General features: G+C 34.7%; 1 protein-coding gene across 2 annotated transcripts in view; it reads right to left on the bottom strand.

The window, feature by feature from the left end:
- Positions 1-25,650, bottom strand: part of Rars2 (arginyl-tRNA synthetase 2, mitochondrial) — a 61,026-nt gene that overhangs the window by 27,873 nt on the left and 7,503 nt on the right. For both annotated transcript variants that reach the window (XM_026411364.2, XM_026411375.1), the window contains exons 2-6: positions 17,229-17,302; positions 12,048-12,150; positions 10,485-10,568; positions 7,949-8,046; positions 1,609-1,664 (exon numbers count right to left, since the gene is read on the bottom strand). In XM_026411364.2, coding sequence (XP_026267149.1) covers positions 1,609-1,664; positions 7,949-8,046; positions 10,485-10,568; positions 12,048-12,150; positions 17,229-17,302 — 415 coding nt within the window. The remainder of the gene's footprint in view (positions 1-1,608; positions 1,665-7,948; positions 8,047-10,484; positions 10,569-12,047; positions 12,151-17,228; positions 17,303-25,650) is intronic.

The following is a 25,650-nucleotide window of genomic DNA, read 5'->3' as shown; positions in this document are numbered from 1 at the left end:
TCAGTATACTTCTATTTTCTACTCTCTCCAGTCCTGAAGATTGAATCCTGGGGTTGTTCTAACATCAACATACACCCCAGCATGCATCTCCCCATCCTCTGCAAACACTGTTTAATTTTTTGGGACAGGGTCTCACTATACTGCTGAGGCTGGCTTCATACTTGCATCCTTCTGCCTCAGCCTCCCAAGTCACTGGGTTTACAAGTGTGTGCCACCACTCTGGTGAGTCTAGAGCAGTAGAAGTAACAGCAGAAGAGCTAGGAGCCCCCTTAATAATCAACCCCGATGATGTAATTATGAGCTCCATTTTTGTCGGCTCAATCAAAAGCTTATTCAGCTCTCCTAACAACTTTGTAAACCACTCAATATCACATAATAAATCCTTTCCTGATTTAAGTTAAGAGTCAATTTTGTTTTCTGCAAATAAACCTTCACTGATACATGTGCCTGACTTAAATTACTACAGCTATTGTCTTTGGCAACTTCTCTATTTCTAGACCATCCAAATCTACATAGTCCCAGCAACAAGAACCCACTTCTTCAGCTACAACTCAGATAATGTCTATTTTGCTACTATCTTATCTATATGTTATCTTCTATATTCAATTAAATGTCTACACCTAGGCTTTTGGAATTAGACAAATTTTAAGTCCTGGCTACAATACTTACTAGCCATGTGATCTTGGGAAAGTTACTTTTGGTATTTAAGTTTCTTGATCCATAAACCAGATTAACAGTACTTTCACACCAGGGTTGCTGTGACATAAAGTGAGGTAATACATGAAAACACTTGGAATTTGGAATGGTAAGTTCTCAATAAGTAATACCTCTTCTTGGTTCAAATATTTTCTTTAACTATTAAAAAAACTTTACTGTATTCCTCTCTTAAAATGCTGCTCAAAAACTCAATGAGAGTTGACCCTATATCAATGATACTCTATGACATACGTATTAATTCCACCAATTTTTAAAAGTATTCAAGTATGAGTTAAGTGACTCTCTTGAGCATGCAATAGATTTCTACTCTGGAAGAGAGATTAGATGAGATAGACTTTAAAGTGCTTTCCATTTCTAATATAATATAAAACTCTAAGTTTTAAATTGGACTTCTGCAAAATGTAATGCTTTAAATAAATAAAACCATATTATACACTGAAGCATTACGCTATGCAGTATTATGGTAATCTCTGTTTAGAATAGTCCTGTTTTAACTTCCTGTCTTGCATATTTCAGTTAGTGCTCACTTTACTGAGATTTTCTTTCTTAAATATATGAAGAGAAAAATCTGGAGGATTACTATCATTCCCACATAACTATTTTTATTTTGCATTTTTCAGTTCTCCATATGCACACACATTTTTTAAAAGTTAAAATCATAACATAGATGCCAGTTAAAAACAATTTCTAAGTTAATCTTTGGTTTTGAAATTATTTTTTAAATTTCTAAACCAATTCTTCCCATTTCATGTAATATTTAAGTTGCATTAGGCTCATACTGATTTAAATTTTTCTGTCCCCCCTTTTCATTTATCATTAAACCATTACTATGTATTTACATATATTTTCCCAAAGGCATGTTTGGTATTTTATGTGAAAGTAAGCACTTACCTATGATGGTGGAACGCAAATGTCCAACATGAAATTTTTTGGCAACATTAGGCGAACTGCAAATAATTGCAAAAATTATTATTTTTTTAATTCTAAGAAAAAGAGTTCTATGAATTAATTAGGTCATGCTTCCATAAATTGACATAATTAGGTACTAGGGACTCTGGCAATTTAGGGCAGAGAAAAGGTAAAAATTAGACATGTAAAGATAAATTCGAATTCAGAAAGAATCATCTTAGTGACATTGATACTATGGTTCATGAATTAATAGAACACACAGAAATAGCTCACCTATAAAGCAGATATATTTAAGGATTGATTTAAAAGACTAAGTTTAGAGATAGTTTTGATTAACAAACAATACAGAGCACTGGGAATTGAGTTTAGTGTACAAGTTTTCAAATTTTTATTCTCTTAAAAAATGCTGAGGATCCTCAAAAGCTAAGAATGGAACCATCATATGACCCAGTTATACTACTCCTCAGTATTTATCTTAAAGAATTAAAGCCATTATACTATAGCAATACATGCATGCCTATATTTATAGTAGCACAATTCACAATACCCATACTATGGAACCAGTCTAAATGTCTATCAACAGATGAATGGGTAAAGAAAATCTGGTATATATACACAGTAAAGTTTTATTCAGCATAAAGAAAAATGAAATTATGTCATTTGCAGGAAAATGGATGGAACTTGAGAACACTATGTTAGGTGAAATAAGCCAGATTCAAAAAGTTATGGGTTAAATGTTTTCTCTCACATGTGGAAGCTAGCAGAGGAAAAAGGAAAAGGTGGTGGTAGGAAATCTCATGAAAATTAAAGGGAGATCAGAAGAGCAGAGAACAGTGACCAGGGGGAGTGGGGAGGGAGATGGAGAAGGTAAGAGAAAATACTAGAGAATAATACTGGCCAAATTATATTGTTATACTGTATGCATGAATGAATATGTAACAATGAATCTCACCACTATGTACAACGATAAGGCACCAATAATAACTATGGATAAAAGTATTAAGGAACCCAAAGAAATTTTGTTCATGAGTTATATATGCTAATATTCACTGTTATCAGAAAAAAAAATTTTAAATGTAATATTTTTTAATGAAACCTCCCAGAATAATTAGGACTGATTCATCATTCCAAATTCTCAATCAACAGATCAATCATTTCTATGTGTGCTCAAGAAGCTGACTGAAATCAATCATTTAACTATGGTAAATGCTTCTAGAGGACTTATTTTCTGCCATGCATTTTACATGCATTAATTCATTTAATACTCCAAACTGATCTGTTTTGTGTACACTTAAAAATGTCATTAAGTTTTTCAATATAAAGAAGATTCCAGCTAACATAGCTGGTAAATGAGAGTTTAAATTTTGTTTGGTCTCCAAGGCTTTGTTATATACCCTTTTAAAGAGTATTATAATTTAAAAACTTGATTCTACAGATATGTGCATACAATTACAGCATTACAAAACTACATATATGTTCATTCAAGCATTTAGGAAAAAAGTAAATTTCATTCTATAGACTTGAAAAAATACGTATCTATTATTTACCACCAAAAGAGAAAATCAAAGATTGCATTTATTCTTGCCTTAAAGTAGTCAGAAAACAAACAAAAAAATTGAAACACTGGTTTCCAAACTGGACAACAGGCAATCAAGAACTGTAATCAGAGAATGAGAGCAAATAAGATCAGTCACTGGATTGTATCACATTAATGTCTTCCCAGTAAATTTGTGGGACACAGCAAAAGCAGAAAAATCTGTAGCATGAAATGTTTATATTAGACAAAAAGATTTTAAATCAATAATGCTTGTTAAGAAACTAGCAAAAGTGGGAAAAACTAAATCCAAAGTAAGCAGGATAACTGGAAGTAATACAGATAAAGACAAAAGTCAATATCATGGAAGAAACAATAGACACACAGTTCTATAGTATAATTGTGGATTATGGTAGTAGATTCTATACTGCAGCCCTCCTAGTTTTCTTTTACCTGTTGGTTAGGTAACCCATAATAGCATAACCTATACACCTTTGCCCAAATTCACCAAATTATATGCTTAAATATGGTGAATTGTATTTGGATACTTATAATATCTAAAAAAAAAAAAACTTTCACAGATCTTTGTAGTTTTTTCCTAAGATTAAATAGAAAAACTGAATCTATCTACATCTTCAAGCTTTGACAGAATGTCCACTGAAATCATCAATTTGTCATTTTCTTACATCACATTCCTCCTGAGAAAGGAATACAATAAAATGGAAAAGATAAATTCAATTCCTCAGGCAACAAAATAACCATTATGAGTTACAATTGCTAAATCATTTTCACAAATAATTTACTTACTTTTGTTAAATTATTTCATGTAATTATTTTAATTTTATAAGAAAGAACAAACAAGAGATGAAAGAAATAAATTGTCCCATTTAAGATCACTGCATCAATTACTAATAGAACTGCTACTCCGACTTCCCAGATTCCCATTTTACTAATTAGACATGCCTAATCTGTTTTTTAAGAATAACAGCTCACATTTTGAAACAGCAGGCTGGAAAGGGACCTGAGAAAAAAGGAAGAAAGAAGAGAAAATGCTGCTCCAGCTAACTGTACTCTAGCAGATATGATCTGTACTGAACGGGGAAGACTAACTTAGAAGAGAAGCAACAGTAGTTAGTTTCAAGTCTTATACCAAGTCTATGAAAGACAGCCATGTACCCAGGCACTTTATCATACTGCTCCTAGATCTGACAAAAATAACATGACAACCTACACTCTGTTAGGGAGGCAGTAAAAATATATACAATCAGAGTTAGCTCTATGAACCTGGGCAATTTACTTAATCTAATATTATCATCTTAGTTTAGGGGAAAGTCTCTTGAAAACCAAGATTACAATTTTTGGTTTTTTAGAAAAAAATTCCCTTCTCTGTATTCAAGATACTATATATTAAAAAAAAATTATCCCACATCTCTCGTTTTCTTTTTTTTTTTCTTTTTTTTTTTTTTTTTAGTTCTCGGCAGACACAACATCTTTGTTGGTATGTGGTGCTGAGGATCGAACCCGGGCCACATGCATGCCAGGCGAGCGCGCTACCGCTTGAGCCACATCCCCAGCCCTCTCTCGTTTTCAAAAGAAATTCAAGAACATTTTTTTTAAAATAGTAAATTTTGAACCTGTTCCCCACCTGCTGTCTCTACTTTGAAATCATAATGGTGACTGCTGGAACATATGGAAAACTTCCAAGGGAGGGAGGAGCAATGACTCCCAACAACGAAAGATAAAAACCATCAGAGAGAAATGCTAGCTGATAAGATAGACTCTGCCTTCACCACATTCAAATGTTCACTTGAACAAAATTCATCCTTCTTTAATTGCTTTAGGAAAAAAGCAGAGAGAAGTAAATCCATAAACAAACTGCCATACAAAAGCCTACAAATACATAACTCAACAAGAACAGGTTATCTTTAGATGTTTTTTAAAAAGAAAAAGAAAAAAAGTACTATATGGGAAACATAAACTTAGGAAAAAAGCCAAGAAATCAGTGAGGAAAGGTATTTTGAGAACTCAGTTGGGGAGAAGGGATGGGGAAGGTGAAATAAAAATGCAGAAGATGTTAAAAGTGAAGACCAGTGGCAAGTTGCAAGAAATTTACAATGCTATTATTTGAAGGATAAAAGCATGGTAGTAGATTCTATACTGCAGACCTCCTAGTTTTCTTTTACCTGTTGGTTAGGTAATCCAAAGGAGGTTAACAATAATATGGTACTAAGTACCTCCCCAGAGAAGAAAACTGTGTCCTTCCTCAATTTAAAAGACATGAATGAAAAATAATTATACATTGCCATAAATTCTTTGCCATTTTCACCATTAAGAGATATAGCATACTTTCTTCCCTCTGAACCTGGAGGTGATCTTGTGACTTGCTTCAATCAGAAGACTCAGAGAAGTGATGTTCTAGATGCTTTCACTTAGAGTCCTGAACACCTTTGTAAAGAGGCCTGGCATATTGCTGGAGAGAATGTGGACAGAGAGAGAAGCCTGGACAATGCACTACCTTAGATTTCTAGCCTCACTAAAATCTCCAAATGACCAGTAGTTAGTTATATAAGTGACCTCAGAAAAGTAGAAGAATCACTGCATACATCTAGTTCATATGGTTCATTTTAATAGTTCATCCACTAAAGTGGTTGTTGGCACTAATCAATATCTGGCAAACATTTTCTTAAACAGAAACTATTTTTAATAGGCTTTTGGGCCATGTGATCTCTGTCTCAACTACTAAATTCAAATAGTTCTACTCTGCTCACCTGCCTCTGTAATATGAAAGGAACATTGTAGATGAAATACAAAGGAATGTGCATGACTGTGTCTTGATTAAACTATTAACAAAAACAGGCGGCAGTGTATTTTGTGTGTGTGTGTGTGTATGTGTGTGTGGTGCTGGGGATTAGAATGCAGGGATGGAAATGGTGGTGGAATATCTTGGACATCATTATTCAAAGTACATGTATGAAGACACAAATTGGTGTGAATATATTTTGTTTACAACCAGATATATGAAAAATTATGCTCCATATCTATAATAAGAATTGTAGTGCATTCTGCTGTCATATATAAATAAAAAATTAATAAACAACAACAACAAACAAACAGGTGGCAGGCTGAATTTTGTCCATGGACTAAAGTTTGCAAATCTCCTTTTAATGTTGTAGTGCTTTCTTATTCAAGAAGAGAGGACTAAAAGGATAGGCCACTTTCTTAGAGAGATGGATTTAGTGTAGCTCTTCTCTGGTATGAGGATGGATATAGGAAGTCCCTTTCCTCTTTGTCATGCAACAAACATTTAAATTCAAATTTAAATATGATGGTGCTACACTGAGAGTGTAAGATTCATCCATAACCATCTGCTCCATGGAGCAGTAGTTCACTCAATTAGTCCCATCATAAACTGTTATGGTTTGGATGTGAGGTGTCCCTCAAAACCTCATGTGTGAGACTATGCAAGGAGGTTCAGAGGAAAAATGATTGGGGTATGAGAGTCTTAACCCAATCAGTAAATTTATCACCTGATGGGATTAACTGAGTAGTAACTAAAGGTGGATAGAGTATGGCTAGAGGAGGTAGATACTTGGGGGCGTACCTCTGGAGTATATATTTGTATCTGGCAAGTGGAGTCTCTCTCTCTCTCTCTCTCTCTCTTCCTGATCATCATGTGAGCCACTTCCTTCTGCTACACTCTTTTGCCATGATGATCTGCCTCACCATGAGCCTAAGGAATGGAGCTGGCTGTCTATGGACTGAGACCTCTGTAACCATAAGCTCCAAATAAACTTTTCCTCCTCTAAAATTGTTCTTGTCAGGTCTTCAGTCATAGCAGCAAAAAAGCTGACTAAAACATAAACTGTCGAATCTGATTCTTATAGGACTTACCCTTTCTAAGAACAATAATGAGTGGCAGATAATACACATGTGGAATCTGAAAAAAAACCACTTTCTCTGCTTATCCAGTTGGTGATCATAACTAAGTTTAAAAGTTATTATTATAAATTACAATGAGGTAGTAAACATAAAATATTTCCCATATTGTTTCTTAAAAATTCTCCACAAGAATAAATACACAAAAAGACAAAAGGCCCTAGCAAGTTTCATCTTCCTAAGTGAAAAAGCAGTTCATCAAGACTTTTCATTGTTTAGGAAAAAAAAAAAAAAATACTATCTCATAGTTTTCTTGAGCTGTCAACCTGTCAGCTATACTACGAAGTTGTTAGTTCTTAGTGTTCCCTTTATATTTTTGGTTATTTCAGAACAGTGCAAATATTTGAGAGTTGTACTGACAGTATATTAGAAAGTAAAATGAAGACTATTTAGAGGCATATTAAAACTTCTAGCTATTTTCTGTTAATCAAAAGAATATATTACAGAGGCTGGGGTTGTGGCTCAGCAGTAGAGCTCTCGCCTAGCACGTGTGAGGCGCTGGGTTTGATCCTCAGCAACACACAAAAGGTATTGTGTCCAACTACAACTAAAAAATATATATATATCACAAAAACTGCAAGGCTGTATTCTCTGGTAATCAGCTTACTTTAAAATTCTTTAAAAAATGAATAAATAATTCTAGATATTTTTTAAACTGGAGGCCCCAAATCCATTTTTATTCATTTTATTAATGGTATAATGATTGATTCACCATGATCTTAAGAAGATAATATAATGTCACTATTTTGCAACTTTTCCACATGTAATTTAGTGAGACTCCAAAAGAAGGGGGTGGAACACTTCCTGTCTAGTCAACTTGATTAATCTACCCAAAGATGGATGGTCACTCACCTGAATTCAACCACAACCTTCCTTGGGGGAAGACCAGAGAAAAGTTCACTTTTTAGTCCATATTTTGAGCCATCTTCAATTACTTGATGTAACACAGCCTGAAATATAAAAGGAGTGGGATTTAACAATAGAATAAAATTGCAATGTTCTTAATTACTTTGTAACTAAGAATTAAATGTTGCTAATTTGTCCATTCTAATTGAAGAAACTGAAAATTTTATAGCGCTGTCAGCAGCATCATTTCCAGCAAAAACCTCCCTGTTGCTAATGCTAGTCACAGCAGTCTTTACAGGAATTAACTCTGACGGGGCTTTCTATGTTCACAAATCACACCTATTCATCCTTATAGTAGCCAATGATGTAGACAAAGATGAGGAAACTGAGGCTTAATGAGGTTAGGTAACTACAGAAGTCCCACAGTAAATAATAACAAAATCAAAAGCAGCATCTAGTGTTTATTAAGTGCCAAGGACTATGCTATGTATGGGATAATTATTTAATTCTTATATATAATCATGTATCAATTTATTTAATTCTTATAATAGCTTCAGAGATAAGTACTACTTCTAGAATGAGGAAAGAAAAATAAAGACAGGTTAAGTAACTTTCCTAAGGTACTGCTATTAAGTCATGTAGCAAAAACTTTTCCCACTCCCCAGTGAATGTGTTAAGTGCTGCACACAGTGTTGCAGCTCTTATGGTACTAAAGTTCACCAGCAATGGTAGGAAAACAATATAAAAACACATAGTTAAATGGCTATTGGCTACACAGTATAAAATAAGGAAATCCTGCAGAAACTTCTAAAACCTTCTAGGTTAATTTTTAGCTACTAACAGAATTGTTGTATAGTTCACGAACTTATACTTTGTTTTTTGCTAATGGTGATGATGTGTCTTTCAAAAAGTAGGATGTTGGGCTGGGGTTGTGGCTCAGTGGTAGAGTGCTTGCCTAGCATGTGTGAGGCGCTGGGTTCAATCCATAGCACCACATATAAATAAATAAAATAAAGGTATTGTGTCCAACTATGATAAATAAATAAATAAAGTAGGATGTAAGCTGAACACGGTGGCTCATGCCTATAATCCCAGTGATTTGGAGGATAAAGCAGGAGGATTACAAATACAAAGCCTGCCACACTCCGCAATTTAGTGATACCATAAGTAACTTAGTGAGACACTGTCTCAAAAGAGCTGAGGATGTGGCTCAGCTGTTAAGTGCCCCTGGGATCAATCCCTGGTACCGCAAACCATCACCACAACAAAACCTCCCAAAATTAGGTTGTGAAATTACTGTTGCTAAGCTTTTTATTCACTCTTAAATTGGTTTTGATTCATCAACTGCATTTTGAGTCCTAAAAATGTAGTTCATGATGTGAAAAATTTTATTATTAAAGAACTGGTTAAGATGGTTATAAGACAGAATAGGCAGAGATGGGAGCAGCAGGAAGTAAAATAACACATACAACAAACATTTAAGGTGCATCCACAGGTGGCTGCGGATTGTAGCTTAGTGGTAGAGCACTTGCCTAGCATGTGTGGAGTGAAGTCCTGGGTCTGATTCCCAGCACTGCAAAACAAACCACCAAGACCAAAAATCCCACAAGAAGACACATCCTCAGAGTGCTAGTTGGTTCAAGACTAGGAGTTTTTATATTATCTTTGTAGTCTCATAATCTTGAAGATGGGCAACATTTTCCATTTAATGCAAAACTAAGGTTCAGAAATAGTATTTATTTGTACAATGACACAGAGAAAATAATACTCTATACAATCAATAGGAAATAGAGAAAGGATTAATATACAGATGTTAAATTGAATAGTGCCTATCATATACTAGGGGCCCAATAAACATTAATACTTTAAAAACATGTGGATAAGAAGACTGCAAGTGGAGAGGTAAACATTAGTGAGAAGGAGTCCATATTCAGATTATTGTAAGTTTATTCTGAATTTTATCTCTGAATTTTCTTATGTTACTGTATTAACTGCCCTTTTGCAGGCCTAATATTTATTGTCTTATTAAAAGAAAAAGCTGTCTTATGATTTCTTCTGTATACATCTTATGTTTCGAACAAGACTATAGAATACCAGAGAGTAGAAACTAGCATCCCTTTCTTGGAGTCAATACAAAACTGATGTATTCATTCAATAAATATCGATCCAGTGTCTACTATATGCTAGACACTGCTAAAAAACTATGGAGATCCAACAGTGAAAAAATCAGATGCTATTAACCCTAAGGGGATAAGAGTTTAAAGGGAAAGTGGTATTAAACAAATAAAAGGAATTTAAATATCAACTATGGTAGGTTCTATAAAGGAGAGATATAGAGTGCTATAGGAGAATATAAAAAGATCAGAAATCTACTGCCAAGAAAATCTCAAGATCCAACAGGCTGTTAAACTCAGATGGCACTCCATGCAAAGATCAATATATGCAAAGGTTGTGTGTACAATGAGTTTCAGAGCAGGAGGAAGATCAGTGCAATTAAAGAAGAGAATGAATGTACAATGGCTGGACAATAACTCATTCTTACCTTTGTTAGTAGTTCTCTGTTTATTTTGAAATTCACAGTTCCTGGACCAGTGCTGATTTCACTCACCACTGTATCACATTTCAGCTAGAAAGTAAGCATATTATGAAATAGGCCCAATGAGACATACAGTTCTAATACTACAACTGGCTGACAAAGTCAAGCTGAGTTACCTCTTTCAGTCATTACAGGTGGACCTGGGCCTTAGCCAATCTTCAGTTCCTCCACTTTACTTAGGTAAATACATTTTCTTTTTTTCCTTATTAGAAATGCTATTTTGTATTCAGAGTATCTCCTTTCCCCTTTGTCTTTCCTTCACCTCAAATTCTCCATTTGTCTTACAATAAGCACTTCCCCTTACTCAAGAGCCACAGAACACGACATTGGGTCAGATCCTAACTAAATCTTTTGAACTAACACAAAGCATGTAAATAATTTAGTCTGTCTTCTCTGCTCATGCCCACCCTTCTTAACCACCTAGATGTTCAAACTCCTTGATAAACCTATAGAACTAAAGATGTGCCAGTGTTTACTGAAGAACTTCTAGTCTATATTTTTGAGACAAGAAATAGGAAGAAAGGGATTAAATATCCTAATTAGATTAATTCTACTCCTGGTGTACTTCCTAGTAAAAATCTTAGGTGATTTTTATTATCAAATAAATATCTACCAAGTTATCAAAGTTACTTTATCATACTCATTCCTCACAAATCTTTTTCCTTGACAGTGACTTTCATTGTTCCAATCTTCAGAGATCCCAGATACCTCTTGTGTCACAAATAATAACCCCATTAACAAAGCAACAAAACTTATCTAATATCTGTTTTTGCTGAGGATATTACACTAACAATTTAGATTTGGTCGGGCTGGGATCGTGGCTCAGCGGTAGAGCACTCACCTAGCACGTGCAAGGCCCTGGGTTCGATCCTCAGCACCACATAAAAATAAACAAAATAAAGATATTGTGTCCAACTACTAAATAAATAAAAAAATAAATACTAAATAAATAAATAAATAAATAAATAAATAAATATTTTTAAAAAAAATTTAGATTTGGTCATTCTCTACAATCTTTTAAAATAAATAAAACCCACCAGGGAACTTAGAAATACTTAAGTTTTATGAAATCATCTAAACACTTCTTCCCTGTAATCATGATTCCATTTACATTTAATCATTTCTTCTCATATTTTAATGTTCTTCTCAGAAACTCATTTTAAAAATTGCAACCCACAGCTCTAATTTATCAAGCTTGTTCTCCAAAATTCAGAAGTCCACCCAGCTTCAATCTGTAAATTTAATTAACACTTCAGTCCTACTTTGAAGTACTTAATCAAAAAATTGAACATTGTCAGCTCAAGAGGAATGCTTTATAAATAACTTGAAAAATCATTGTAACCTTATAGTAGTACAGGGCTAAAATGAATTTAAATGATATTTTCTAAGATAAAAAAGAAACACTATTAAATTCATTATTACAGATGAGAAACCCTGCAGAGCACTCTTTTTTCCTTTAAAATGCTAAATTTATTATAATGTTAAATAGAGATAATAGTGCTAAAATACCTTCTCTGCCAGTTTCTTGGCTTGAACTTGAATATCTGGTCTTATGTGATCATTGCTATTTTCCAGTAAAGAATCCACAGATAGCTGAAAGTCAGCTACTTCTCTAAAGACAGAAATTGAAATGAGAAAGAGCTGTTGTTATCTTAGAAGCATTACAAGTTTAACAAAGGTTAATCATTGCGTATTTTTCATATGAAAATGATTTTATCGAAAAAGGCATTTTGTTTTCAAAATTAAAAGCAAGGAAATTAGAAATCACCTTGTATTTATTTAAAAACTTTTTTCTTTTAACATTTTATAAAATTTTTCCTTTTCTGTTATGTAATTGTAACTTTATGATATCTCTGTGAAATAGACAGAGGTGTCTGGGAAATTAAATGTCTCCTGTCAAATTCTTCTTCTTTTTTTTTTTTTTAAAGAGAGAGAGAGAGAGAGAGAGAGAGAGAGAGAGAGAGAATTTTTTAATATTTATTTTTCAATTATCGGCGGACACAACATCTTTGTTTTTGTATGTGGTGTTGAGGATCGAACCTGGGCTGCACGCATGCCAGGCGAGCGCGCTACCACTTGAGCCACATCCCCAGCCCTCCTGTCAAATTCTAATGCAACTAAGCAGATGCAGACAAAAGTTCAGGTCTTTTGGCCTCTTCCTATGATGCTTCCTATACTACTCCAAATGCTTGCTTCTAACTCTTGCTCCCCCACTGACTTCCAAATGACAAAAAAAAAAAAAAAAAAAAAAAAAATATATATATATATATATATATATATAGAACTTGAGTTTCAACACGAGGGAAAAAAATTCATTCTGAATACTCAGTAGTTCATAAAACAGACACTGCCACTTATCCTTTTCATTCGGTTGATGATGAAACAATGCAAAAACAAATACAACACCAGCAATGAGTGAAAATCAACATTTGCTTGATGAGAGCAGTTCTGTCTAAGGAAAGAAAGTAGGGAATGGAATCAAAGAAGTACATTTCAGTGACTTGAACAGTATTTGTAACATTTTATTACTAAAAATCAAGAGCCATCCTTCTCCTCTCAAAAAATAAATAAATAAAAATGAAAAAATATGGAAAAAACTTAATTCAGAAAGTGACCACAAGTGTTTTATTATTCTCTACAAATTTTTCTGTAGATTTAAAATGTACAAAAGTTCAAGATCTACAAAATAGTTTTTAAATCAACATACATCTGTATAATTACACTAACATCTTTTGATGTTTAATAAGAGAATAGAGAATAGGACTTCATGAGTATAGTACGTGGTTTGTCCATTCTCTGTCTAGCACATATGTCACTCACATGAGAAGGGCACACTTTAGAGGGGCACAAGTGACTTCCTTATCACTTATGGTTATCAGGGAAATATCTAAAAATTCCTGTGTGACTTCTGGTTAACATCAGATTTTAAAAGTCTATGATAATCATTAAGAATTTTCCTGGGCCTTGTGAGATACAGTGGTGCATGCTTGAAATGCTATTGACTTGGGAGGCTAAGGCAGAAGGACCTGAAGTCTGAGACTAGCCTCAGCAAATCAGCAAGACCCTGTCTCAAAAAAGTTAAAAGGCTGGGGATGTGGCTCAGGTTAAGCGCCCCTGGGTTCAATCCCGGATACCAAGAAAAAACTAAAAAGAATTTTCCCGGGGGCCTTAATCCATTATTCAGAGTGGCTAACACAGACCAACCCAACTCATCTGCTGACATCTAAGCTGTCACCACAGACCCAAGTTCATCTACAAATCCGTGCCTGTGTGATGTTGGAGAAGTTGCTTAATCTCTCAGTACTCAGTAAAATGGTGATGACAATGGAATCTACTTCACAGTGTTGTTTAGAAATCAAGTCTTGGTTATGAATTATATTAATCCTAGTTATGATGTTAAATGAAAATGTTAAATAGTATCAGCACTGACCTCTGGGAAAGTCTTTTTCTACTTTATAGTACATGATAATTCAATTTTCTAAAAATCATGAAATTCTTTTAAGGTTTGAACGTATTTATTCTTACCAAAGAACTCTTCATAGTTCAGTCAAGTATTTATGCCAATCATGGGGAACTAAACTAGTTAACAACATGGGAATAACATAAAAAGCAGAATAACAAATTCAAAGATATATACCAATTATAGAAAATAATGTAAATAAAAAGTAGTAAGAGCCCTGATAATAATATTAACTGAAATACAGATTTGAATACATCAAAGATTAAATTATTGTATGTTGATACATACCTTGGATGTTTTAGAGAAGATTTAATATGACTCAGACTCTCAAACATCCAGGAAACACAAAGAAATCATACAATTTTTTAAAAAATAGTGTAAAATTATGAAGAGTTACAAGCATTTGTAAGGTATAACACACTAATAATTTAATTTAAAAATTGTATAATCTCCATGGAATCATAAATATTTCTAATTAGTTCAGTGGCAGAAGGACAAAAAAATTGATCCTTTTAGTTTGTTAACAATGATTAATACCAACTTATTAAACTAAGAATATTTAAAACATAAATTCTGAAATTATATGAAGGGTTACCTATCACTACCAAAGGTGCAAAAGAGAAGGAAGTGAGGGAGATCAACCAGATTTCCATCTACTTCCCAGTTGCCCCTTTTGGGGAACATTTTTTTTTAATTGGTTGTTCAAAACATTACAAAGCTCTTGACATATCATATTTCATACATTAGATTCAAGTGGGTTATGAACTCCCATTTTACCCCGTATACAGATTGCAGAATCACATCCACATTTTTACATAATGCCATATTAGTAACTGTTGTATTCTGCTACCTTTCCTATCCTCTACCATCCCCCCTCCCCTTCCCTCCCATCTTCTCTCTTTACCCCATCTACTGTAATTCATTTCTCTCCTTGTTTTTTTTTTTTCCATTCCCCTCACAACCTCATATGTAATTTTGTATAACAATGAGGGTCTCCCTTCATTTCCATGCAATTTCCCTTTTCTCTCCCTTTCCCTCCCACCTCATGTCTCTGTTTAATGTTAATCTTTTCCTCCTGCTCTTCCTCCCTGGTCTGTTCTTAGTTGCTCTCATTATATCAAAGAAGACATTTGGCATTTGTTTTTTAGGGATTGGCCAGCTTCACTTAGCATAATCTGCTCTAATGCCATCCATTTCCCTGCAAATTCCATGATTTTGTCATTTTTAGTGCCATGTAATACTCCATTGTGTATAAATGCCACTTTTTTTATCCATTCATCTATTGAAGGGCATCTGGGTTGGTTCCCTTTGGGGAACTTTTAATCATACACCCAAAAAGAACTTTTGGTTTTGCTTTGTCTATTTGAAGAGATAATTCTTGCATGTGAATTATGTATAAAAATTTTAAAACTGAAAACAACGTAAATGTCTATCAACAGTAGAATAACAGAATATTACAAAAAAAGTGATGTCAAGGAAAAAGGTTAAAAAAATCTTATATAGTTTTGTAGCTTTTTTTTTAATCTGAAAAACATATTCAAAGACAAAGAAATGAAAAATACACTAACTTCCTAAAATCAGTTACCTACTATAGTAAGATTATTGGGACTTTATTTTTCTTATTCTTCTGTATTTTCCTGAATTTCCTTAAAGAGATTGTTTTGCACTCTATAGTTTTATGAAATTAATCCCTCTTACTTTCATTTTTTGGGGGGGTGGGGATACTGGGGATTGAATTCAGGGACACTCCCACTGAGCCACATCCCCAGCTCTATTTTTGTTTTTTTGTTTTTTTTTTTCAGAAACAGGGTCTCACTGAGTTGCTTAGCTCCTCACTGCTGTTGAGGCTGGCTTTGAACTCATGATCCTCCTGCCTCAGCCTCCTGAGCCACTGGAATTACAGGTGAGTGTCACTGCTCCGGCTCTTACTTTCATTTTTTAAAAATTAAAACCAGTAAGTTTAAAAAAGCAATAGCTACTTTTCCACTAACTTCTGAAGGTTGTTGTGTTGGTTAATGTGAAAGCCACAGGCTTTGAGTACTACTGACTTATGACAATGCTCTCAATTCTAATAAAATCAATGTTATTATATAGGAAGTTCACCATAGCTGAAAATACATGGAGAACTAGCAGACCTGAGCAAATGGTTCATTTTATATTACCTAATCTATGCCAGCAAAAAACAATATTTCTTAATTCTCCTAGCACTTAATAGCATTCTAATATAAAGTCAGAAATATGGAACAGTGAGACTTGGTTTTTAACTGTAAGGGATACTCTGGATTTATTATAGCAAAACAGTAAAGGTTTCCTCAATATGGAGAATTTTAGACTTGTGGCTCAGAAAATTTTTGAAGTGGTTCTCAATATTTATTATTTATAAACCAAAATCTTAGTACTTTGGATTATTAAAGCAAAGGCAAGCAAAGGCAATCCTATTCAAAAGATGGGTCAAAATAGTTTAGTTTATTAGAGGTCTTTGAAAAGACATTAAAATTAAGAGATTACCCTTATTATGCAGAATGCAAATTACAGATTTTATGAAATAAGTAACTGATGTGGAAAACTACATAAATTTACATATAATTATGAGAGCCCCTTGGTCCCTTGTTGCCTCTGTTCTTGGAATTCACATAAAGGAAGATGCAGTAGGCCATTTTATAGGTGTTCTCTTTTACTACAAGGTCAAATGTAGCCTCTATCTTCCCTTTCCATTTATTTCTTTGTTCTATCCTGAGAACAGGAATATTCATCTTATGCTAAAAGTCTTGACATAATTAAGGGAATGAAATACAAGGACATATTGCTACCAGTAATTACATTGTTACCTCTTTCAAAACCTTGGGGCTCAATGCCTACTATGTGGCAAATATGTCATTATTAACTGACAATACGGTGGTCCCTTGGTGCCTGAGGTTCCAGACACCCCATAGATAAAACAATATGTAGATGTTCAAATTTAAACCTCATTACCAAAGACTTTGACACGACTATCACTGCAAGCATAAGCAAGCATAAAAATAATTAATGTAAGAATATTACCTGTCTCATCAGAGTATCCAATACAGATTTTAATTTTATTGTTGATTACACTAATAAGTTGAATATAATGAATCACATCTTATAATTCACTTCAAAGACTATTCCATAAATTGAAGAGTAACAATTTTTTTTATTCAACAAATTTGAGAACATTATAGATTGCTATAAATGTATTAATTATACTTAACTCTTTCCTGGAAATTGGAACTGCAGATATTGATTTGATCAAGTTTTCTGGTGGAAGATCCAGCACTCTGGAAAGCTAAGTCAAAAAGAACAAAATAGGGTAAGACTGTAGATAATATTTGTTCCATATTCATACTACTACTTAAAAATAAAAAGAATAAACAACTGACACGCCAACATAAATGGACATTATGCTAAGTAAAAGAAGCCAGATTCCAAAGATTATATAGTTTATAATTCTATTTACTTGACATTCTAGAAAACTCAAACTATAAGGTTGTAGAATAGATTTGTGTTTGCCAGGAGTTGAGGGTGAAGGGACGGTTTGACCATAAAGTAGTAAACAAATTCATTTCAGGATGAATTTTGTCTTTATAAATTTAAAACAAAGTTTAGGAAAAAGTATAGATTTTAGTTTAGCTATAAGAGGGAAAATGTGAATCAGAGAAACCCACAATATCATAGCAGCTCCATAAGAATGAATTAAAATAGCAGTTTTGCAGTAGCAAACTATGGCAGAAAGATTGTGGGAAAACACTGGTAGGCAACTCAGTGACCTAGCAATTAGGTTAAAACCAAAAATATTAGCTTCTACAATAGAAAGACAATAAAAGCAACAGATGGTGGCAGTGTCAGGTGTGCTTTGGCTCAGTGGGGGAAGGGAAGCACCTGTCAGAGCCAAAAGACATTTTCCCACTAGGTTTAAAGAAAAACCATGCTGCTGTTCAACAAGTTTGCAATCTGAGTAGAAAACATCAGAAATGGCAAGCTAATCTGGCACAGGGAGGATGCTCCACTGCTCCCCAGAAGAAACAGTTGAAGTAGGGAATAAGTGACAGCTTAAAAAAGACTATTCTGGACTTCCTAAGTGATAGACTAGGAATCCTGGAAGTTTACCTCGTGTTTTTTCTTTCTTTCTTTTTTTTTTTTTTTTTAATTTTTTTGGTTGTAGATGAACACAATAACTTTATTATATTTATTTATTTCTATGTGATGCTGAGGATTGAACCCAGTGCCTCACGCATGGAAGGCAAGCGCTCTATCACTGAGTTACAACCCCAGTCCCTTAACTTTGTATTTTCATGTTTCACAATTTCTTTTTTTGTCTTGTTCTTGGTATAGGCTTTTTGAATACCCAACACCAGTTACTTAAACTCTACTTTTCACCAGATCAGTAGGTGCCCACACCATGGGGCAGTCTGAGCATATAAGTGAGACTGTACCACAGACTAGGGAGAAATTCAGGGTGGCCACTCAGTCAGTCTGCAGAGCAGATAAGAATGAAGGGTGATTCTCAGATGGGAGAGTCTAAAATTAAAATCACAGAAAGAAAAGCCAATACTTAAAAAGAAACCTCAGGGCTGGGTTATGGCTCAGTGGTAGAGCACTTGCTTAGAATGTGTGAGGCACTGGAATTAATTCTCAGCACCATATATAAATAATAAATAAAATAAAGGTTCACTGATGACTTAGAAAGACATTAAAAAAAAAAAAGAAGAAATCATGAAATTCATTTGGAAAAATAAAAGACCCAGAATAGCAAAAGCAATTCTAAGCAGGAAGAGTGAAACAGGCGGTATACCAATACCAGACTTCAAACTATACTACAGAGCAATAGTAACAAAAACAGCATGGTATTGGTATCAAAACAGACGGGTGGACCAATGGTACAGAATAGAGGACACAGAGACCAATACAGAAAATTACAAGTATCTTATATTTGACAAAGGTGCTAAAAGCATGCAATGAAGAAAGGATAGCTAAAAACATGCAATGGAGAAAGGACAGCATCTTCAACAAACGGTGCTGGGAAAACTGGAAATTCATATGCAACAAAATGAATCTGAATCCCTTTCTCTCGCCATGCACAAAAGTTAACTCAAAATGGATCAAGGAGCTTGATATCAAAATAGAGACTCTGCGTTTGATAGAAGAAAAGGTTGGCTCTAATCTACATATTGTGGGGTCGGGCTCCAAATTCCTTAATAGATGACCCATAGCACAAGAGTTAAAAACAAGAATTAACAAATGGGATTTACTCAAACTAAAAAGTTTTTTCTCAGCAAGAGAAACAATAAGAGAGGTAAATAGGGAGCCTACATCCTGGGAATAAATTTTTACTCCTCACACTTCAGATAGAGCCCTAATATCCAGAGTATACAAAGAACTCAAAAAATTAAACAATAAGGAAACAAATAACCCAATCAACAAATGGGCCAAGGACCTGAACAGACCCTTCTCAGAGGAGGACACACAATCAATCAACAAGTACATGGAAAAAATGCTCACCATCTCTAGCAGTCAGAGAAATGCAAATCAAAACCACCCTAAATGCTTACAATGATATATTTTATGGTATATATATTTGCCCACATTTAAAAAAAAATTCAAAGAAAGACTTCTGAAATTAAGTAGTGACTCACGTAATTGTCTCTCGCCCAATATCAAATTAAAAATAAAAGGAACAAAGGAAATAAGAGAGAAAGTGAATAAGTAGGTAGCTTGGTTCTCCAGCAGCAAATACACAAAATATAAACAGCCCAAATTCATAAAACTTCAAAAGGGCTAGCAAGCCAAGGGAAGATTCTGCAATTTTGACACAGAATGGGGCAATACTATTTGATGAGCTACCTATCTTGGGCCTCATGTGTCAGAAGTCAGAGAAATTAAATAATAATTTTCATTAATAACTCAAATCTGGAGAGAAACAAATTGAATGAATTCCATTCGTCTTATGACTGGGAGATGCTGCCAAGCTACAGAAGAGAATGAATAAAATAGGGAAGGGAATTCTGGCACTTTCCAGAAAAAAGATTCTAGGGTAACACACAGAGGCCTTCCCAATTATGGGAGCAAACTTTGGGAGCAAACTTTGAGATGATGCTGTGTATGCAGTAAGAATCAGAAGGGATTTTTTTTTTTTTTTTTTTTAAGGAGTACTGAAAACATCAGGGCTAGTTAGTAAAAACTAAATATGCCCAGTCAGAATTCAGGAATGCTATGTAGGTCACTATGACCTACTGAAGAGAGAGACAAAAGAAGATAGAGTAGAAAATTATAGTTTATATTTTTGCAACCACAAAAGTGAGGAGAGCAAAGAACAAATGTATAAGGAATGAAGAAGTCACTCATGCAATAGGCAAACAAATACAAAGTTGGCTGGGCTGGAGATGTGGCTCAAGCGGTAGAGCGCTCGCCTGGCATGCGTGCGGCCCGGGTTCGATCCTCAGCACCACATACAACGAAGATGTTGTGTCCGCCGAAAAAACTAAAAAAATAAATAAAATTCTCTCTCTCTCTTAAAAAAAAAAAAAAAAAAAACAAAGTTGGGCAGAGCTGTCAAGCATGACCAACTGAAAAAGATCAAGCATTGCAAACAGGCAAACAAACTAAGGGAGAGAAAGGGAGGAGGAGGGAGGGCAAATTGAAAGACAAAATGCAAAGAATGCATCATATAAGAGATCAAATAACTCGGTCCAGAAGAAAAATATAATCCAACAAAAGACATTCTTTACAAATGCTCCAGGATTTGGAACTTACTCAGATTATGAATAGGGTAAAAGAGAACTAAAAGACAAAATGAAAAAAGATTAAATGGGAAGATAAAATTTAAATTAAATTATCAAACCTTCACCATAAAACTAATAACCATAATCACAAAGAGAATATTTATAATTGAAAACAAAAAAATATTACACAGAAGAACTAACATAATCAGAGAATTCAGGTTTTAATGAGTAGCCATTAAAGGGGTCAGAAAAATAAAATTTGGGACAACACAATTCAAAATTAAGAAAATTGTTGTTCTAAACCACAGAAAAGAACAAAGACTGGCAGGCAAGCTGACAGAAAGGCAGGCAGATCGATTCTCTAGCAGCAAACCTAAAAACAGAGAGACAAAGGCCAAAGTCACAAGTTTTGAAAGTGATAGTCAAGGGAAGAAAAAACAACAAAAAAATATTCTGAGGGGCCACACATGGTGGAAGCATATGCCTGTAATTCTAGCCACTTGGGAGGCTGAGGCAGGAGGATGGCAAGTCCGAGGCTAGCCTTGGCAACTTAGCAAGACTGTCTCAAAATAATAAAAATAAATTTATGTGGCTCTCAGTGGGTAAGCCCCCTGGGTTTAATCTCTAGTTAAAAAAAAAAAAAAAAAAAAGATTCTGAAGTCAAATACAGCAACCTCATTTGGTGGGACTTCCCACTTGATCTCAGCAGTTACAGAGATGAAATTAGAAAAACCCAAGAAAACCAAAACATATTCACAGATATATATATAGAGATACAGATTAGATAGATAGATAGATTATATATATATATATATATATATCTTCCTGAAGAAAGAAGGGATAGACTGAGAAGAGGGAAGAGAAAAAGACAGTGTAAGATTGTGTCATCAAGGTCACTGCTATAGACAATTGGGGCTAAATTTTTATACACAACACCTTTTGAATTGCTATCCAAAATAACTGTGCCATACTGGAGATAAGCCTATGCTAGGCCCAGCAAACTTCAGGCAGAATGAAGTACTGTTAGCAATAAGTGAATGTGTAAGCATACATGGAACCTCTTTACACAAATGGCAGCTGCAATCAGAGGTATGACCAAGGTGATGGGCAATGAGGCACAATATTCAATAAAAAGGAAAACTTCCCTGAAATAAAGAACCAAATCTAAATCTTAGTATATTACTGCAATTACATACCATTTAGCAGTAAAATTGAAGTAGATTTGTTTGCATTATTACAGATGAATCTTTTAAAATTGATCCAAACAACCCAAAAACTTCAAGCTTCAGAAAGATTAGTTTGATATCATTTATATTGTAAAGGTAAAATTTCTAAGCTGACTCTAAGCTGCAAGAGTCTGAGTTAAAGTGTAAAAGATTGGGCATTGTAAAGTTTCTAAATTGAAAGGCTTGGGCTAAAAATAATAATAATAGGCCAAGTATTGTTAAAATTCCTCTGCTACCCCAGGAACCTGTAATCTCTGTAGCTGTTAGAACAATACCTGAACTGCCCAGTAAATATTTCCATTGATTCCCTGGTTGTTTATTAGCTAAGGGCTCCAAATAGCTCAGACGTAAGCATCCAGGCCACAAAACCAATCAGTTTACATGTGTACCCAGCTCAGGGGTGACCAATCGCCCCTGCCCAGACTGTTCCCGCCAATAAATGTACTAATCATGGCTCAGGGTTGTTGTTCAATTTTCCCGCGCCTCAAGATGATTTGTTCTGATGTATGCAAAGCCCCCTACCCTCTCCAAAAAGTGTACTTAAGCTCTGCTTGACCTCTGCTCTGGGCTCTGGGCTGCTCTCCCTTCCTGAGTGAGCCTTGAGCCCCAGCATGCTGGTTCAATAAACTCCCTCCTGCCTATTGCATGAAGCTGGTCTCTTGTGTGGTCTCTTCCTCCAATGCTCTGCCGGACCCTTACAATATAATAGTAGTAACTTGCAAAATAATACTACTTAGGGAAATATTCATAGGTAGTGAGTGTTACTCACAAGCCTATAAACACAAATTTCAGGACAGACCTTACCTCTAATGTGAGAAAAGAGTTTGCAACTAGGGATGGGTATTGAAGCCAGATTTAAAGTTAGGTAGTCAGTGTAGTTAGGTAAATCGGGTCTAATATCAAGTGAAATCTAAAATGGAGGCCATGCTGAGAATGACTCAGGGAAAACAGGACAACTCATGGAATGTTAATGAAGTCCCGAAAAGGCCCTAGGCCAAAGTCCACCTCAAAGAAGTGTTAATGAAGTCCTTCCTGCTCAGACTACTTCTTTGGCCCACCTGTGTCCCACCCCTCGGGCCTTCCAACCTACATTCCATCACCAAAACTATAAAAAGGGGAAACAACTGCACTTCCATGGATTCCACCTCTTGGGTCCCCTTCTTCCTCCCGGAGAAGTCTTTTCTGCTGTCCTTTAATAAACTTCTAATTTCTACTCTGACCTTGCCTTGGCGTGCTTCTTTGGCGTTATTCTTCAACATCAGGGAAGCAAGAACTCGTCACCGGTCAACAGCGGTATCAGTATCAGATAACTTAAATAGTATTTTTAATATTTTATCTTTCAAGTTGGGTGGTGAGCAGATAGAAATTAATTATATTTTTCTCCATGATTAAATATTTTATTAAAAAAACAAATTATAGATCAAAATAAATTATCACAAAGAAAAGATAATAGAGAAAACTCAATACTGAAATGTATGCTGGTTAAGTTACTAAACCTAAAAAATAAAGCACACTATCAAGAAAACTCCATGGTAAATAAAATAAATATATTCTGTAGTCATGTTACCTAATCACAAAGATCCTGATTGGTTAAAGCAAATAATTTACTAATGATATTTTCATCTGCTCAGTTATATTATGTCATTTAATATGAATTAGCTGACACATAAAAATTAGAAAGCTAACAAGACTGGGAGGTTCTGTGCATTTGCCTCTACAGTATCAGGAGAGAAAATTCAAATTCAGAGCTAAATAATCTGGTATTATTCTTTTGTTGTTTTCCTAAAAAGATTTTGACATAATTTAATAATCTATTTTAATGTTATATCTAAAAAGTAATTTCTAAAAGTAGACCCTCCCTTTGATACTGAGCTCTCAAGATTTCTTTTTAAAGAAAAGGCAGCACAAGTCCTGTTTGAAAAGCCTGCTTGCAAAGAATTCAAGTAGGCCACATGCTGGGGAAAAGACTGGCAGTAAACATCTCACTCAATTCAATATAAAATGACCAAGAGACAAGTAGGAGAGAAACAGTTAATAAATAGACTCTCTATATTATAAATTTTGAGCAAGAAAGTTACCCAATGCAAATTAGAGAGATAGAGGAAAGTTATTAAACCAATTGTGAGTGCTAATGGCCCCATCACCCATGGCAGAGATTAATACTAAATTTGAATCAAGACCCTTTAAAAACACACTCCAAATTAAAATGTCTTTCACAATCCCTTATCTGTAGAGACTTCATTTAGCAAATATATTGAAATTTTAAAAATAGCACTTTGGCTTCTTTTTTATTTAAAGCAAAACTAATACTTGTTATTTAAAATGGCATTTCAGTAAGGAGTACATGAGGAATCATAACATTATACTTTAATGCTGGACATTTTCTGTTGTAAAATTTAAGAAACCCTAAAAATAAAAACTCATTACAACATAACTCAGTTTTTATAAAAGGTATGTCCATCAAGTCTTCCTTTCTATCTTCCTTTTTTTCTGGCTGTATATCTGCATAGAAATATATCTAAAAAAAAAAAAGTCAACATTCATGATGATGATTACTTATAACTGGGATATTTTTGTTGTTGTTTTGTTTCTTTTTTTGAAACAGGTTCTCACTAAGTTGCCCAGGCTGGCTTGAACTCCTGGGCTAATATGATCCTTATGCCTTGTGAGACCATTAGCACTCACAAGAACCTGGCTGTAGAAGGGCTAATATTTACTGAATATATACAAAAGGCTAAATACAATTCTAAGCATTCTATATGCATAATTTAGCCATATCCTTATGACCAGCTTATAAGTTAGCTAGATAATTTTCTAGATTTCACAGATGAGATACAGAGAACTTACAAATCAAAAAAGGATCATACAATGGAGTCTTCCATGGTCATCTATATATATACACATACATACATACATACACACTGGTACTGGGGATTTGCTGAGAGCCATAGCCAAGTAGGAATGACACATAGCATTTTTGGTTGAAAGGTGACCCCAGCAAGCCATTGAGATGATAATGATTATGTTAAGATCTGCATTCAATTGGAGATTAGACCCCTGCTGTTTGCCTTGGCCTGCTACTTTGGAGCTCTTGCAGGACTCCCGGAGAGTTCCCATTGGTTGGGGAAGTGAGGTAGGAGGGAATTCCGGAGGAGGGATTTCCTGTTGGTGTAGCATGTCCCCTTAGAAGGCCCCGTGCGTGGCATTTGCAGGAGTTTTTAAAATAAAGTTTGTTCCTGCTTGAGTGGCTCGTGATTTTGTGCCCAGCCAGACTGTGGCATTTGAACCCAGGGACACTTAACCTCTGAGCCACATCCCCAGTCCTTTTTTAATATTTTATTTAGCAACAAGGTCTCATTGAGTTACCTAGGACCTTGCTAAATTGCTGAGGCTGGCTTTGAACTTGCGAACCCCTTGCTTCAGCCTCCTGAGGCAATGTGATTACAGGCTTGTGGCATCATACCCAGCTCCATGATCATATTCTTAATTACTACACAGTGGTTACAACACTTTGCTGCAATTTGGAATGACTTGGGGATCTTTAGAAAACACTAATGCCATCCTCCCACGTGCAAATATTCTTTTTTTTTTTAAGAGTGAGAGAGAGGAGAGAGAGAGAGGGGAGAGAGGGACAGAGAGAGAGAGAGAGAAAATTTTTAATATTTATTTTTCAGTATTTGGTGGACACA

Source organism: Urocitellus parryii, chromosome 8 (genome assembly GCF_045843805.1).
Source record: "Urocitellus parryii isolate mUroPar1 chromosome 8, mUroPar1.hap1, whole genome shotgun sequence".
Taxonomy (NCBI): Eukaryota; Metazoa; Chordata; class Mammalia; order Rodentia; family Sciuridae; genus Urocitellus; species Urocitellus parryii.
Note: the sequence above shows the minus strand (reverse complement) of the source record. Positions and strands in the feature narration are given on the sequence as shown.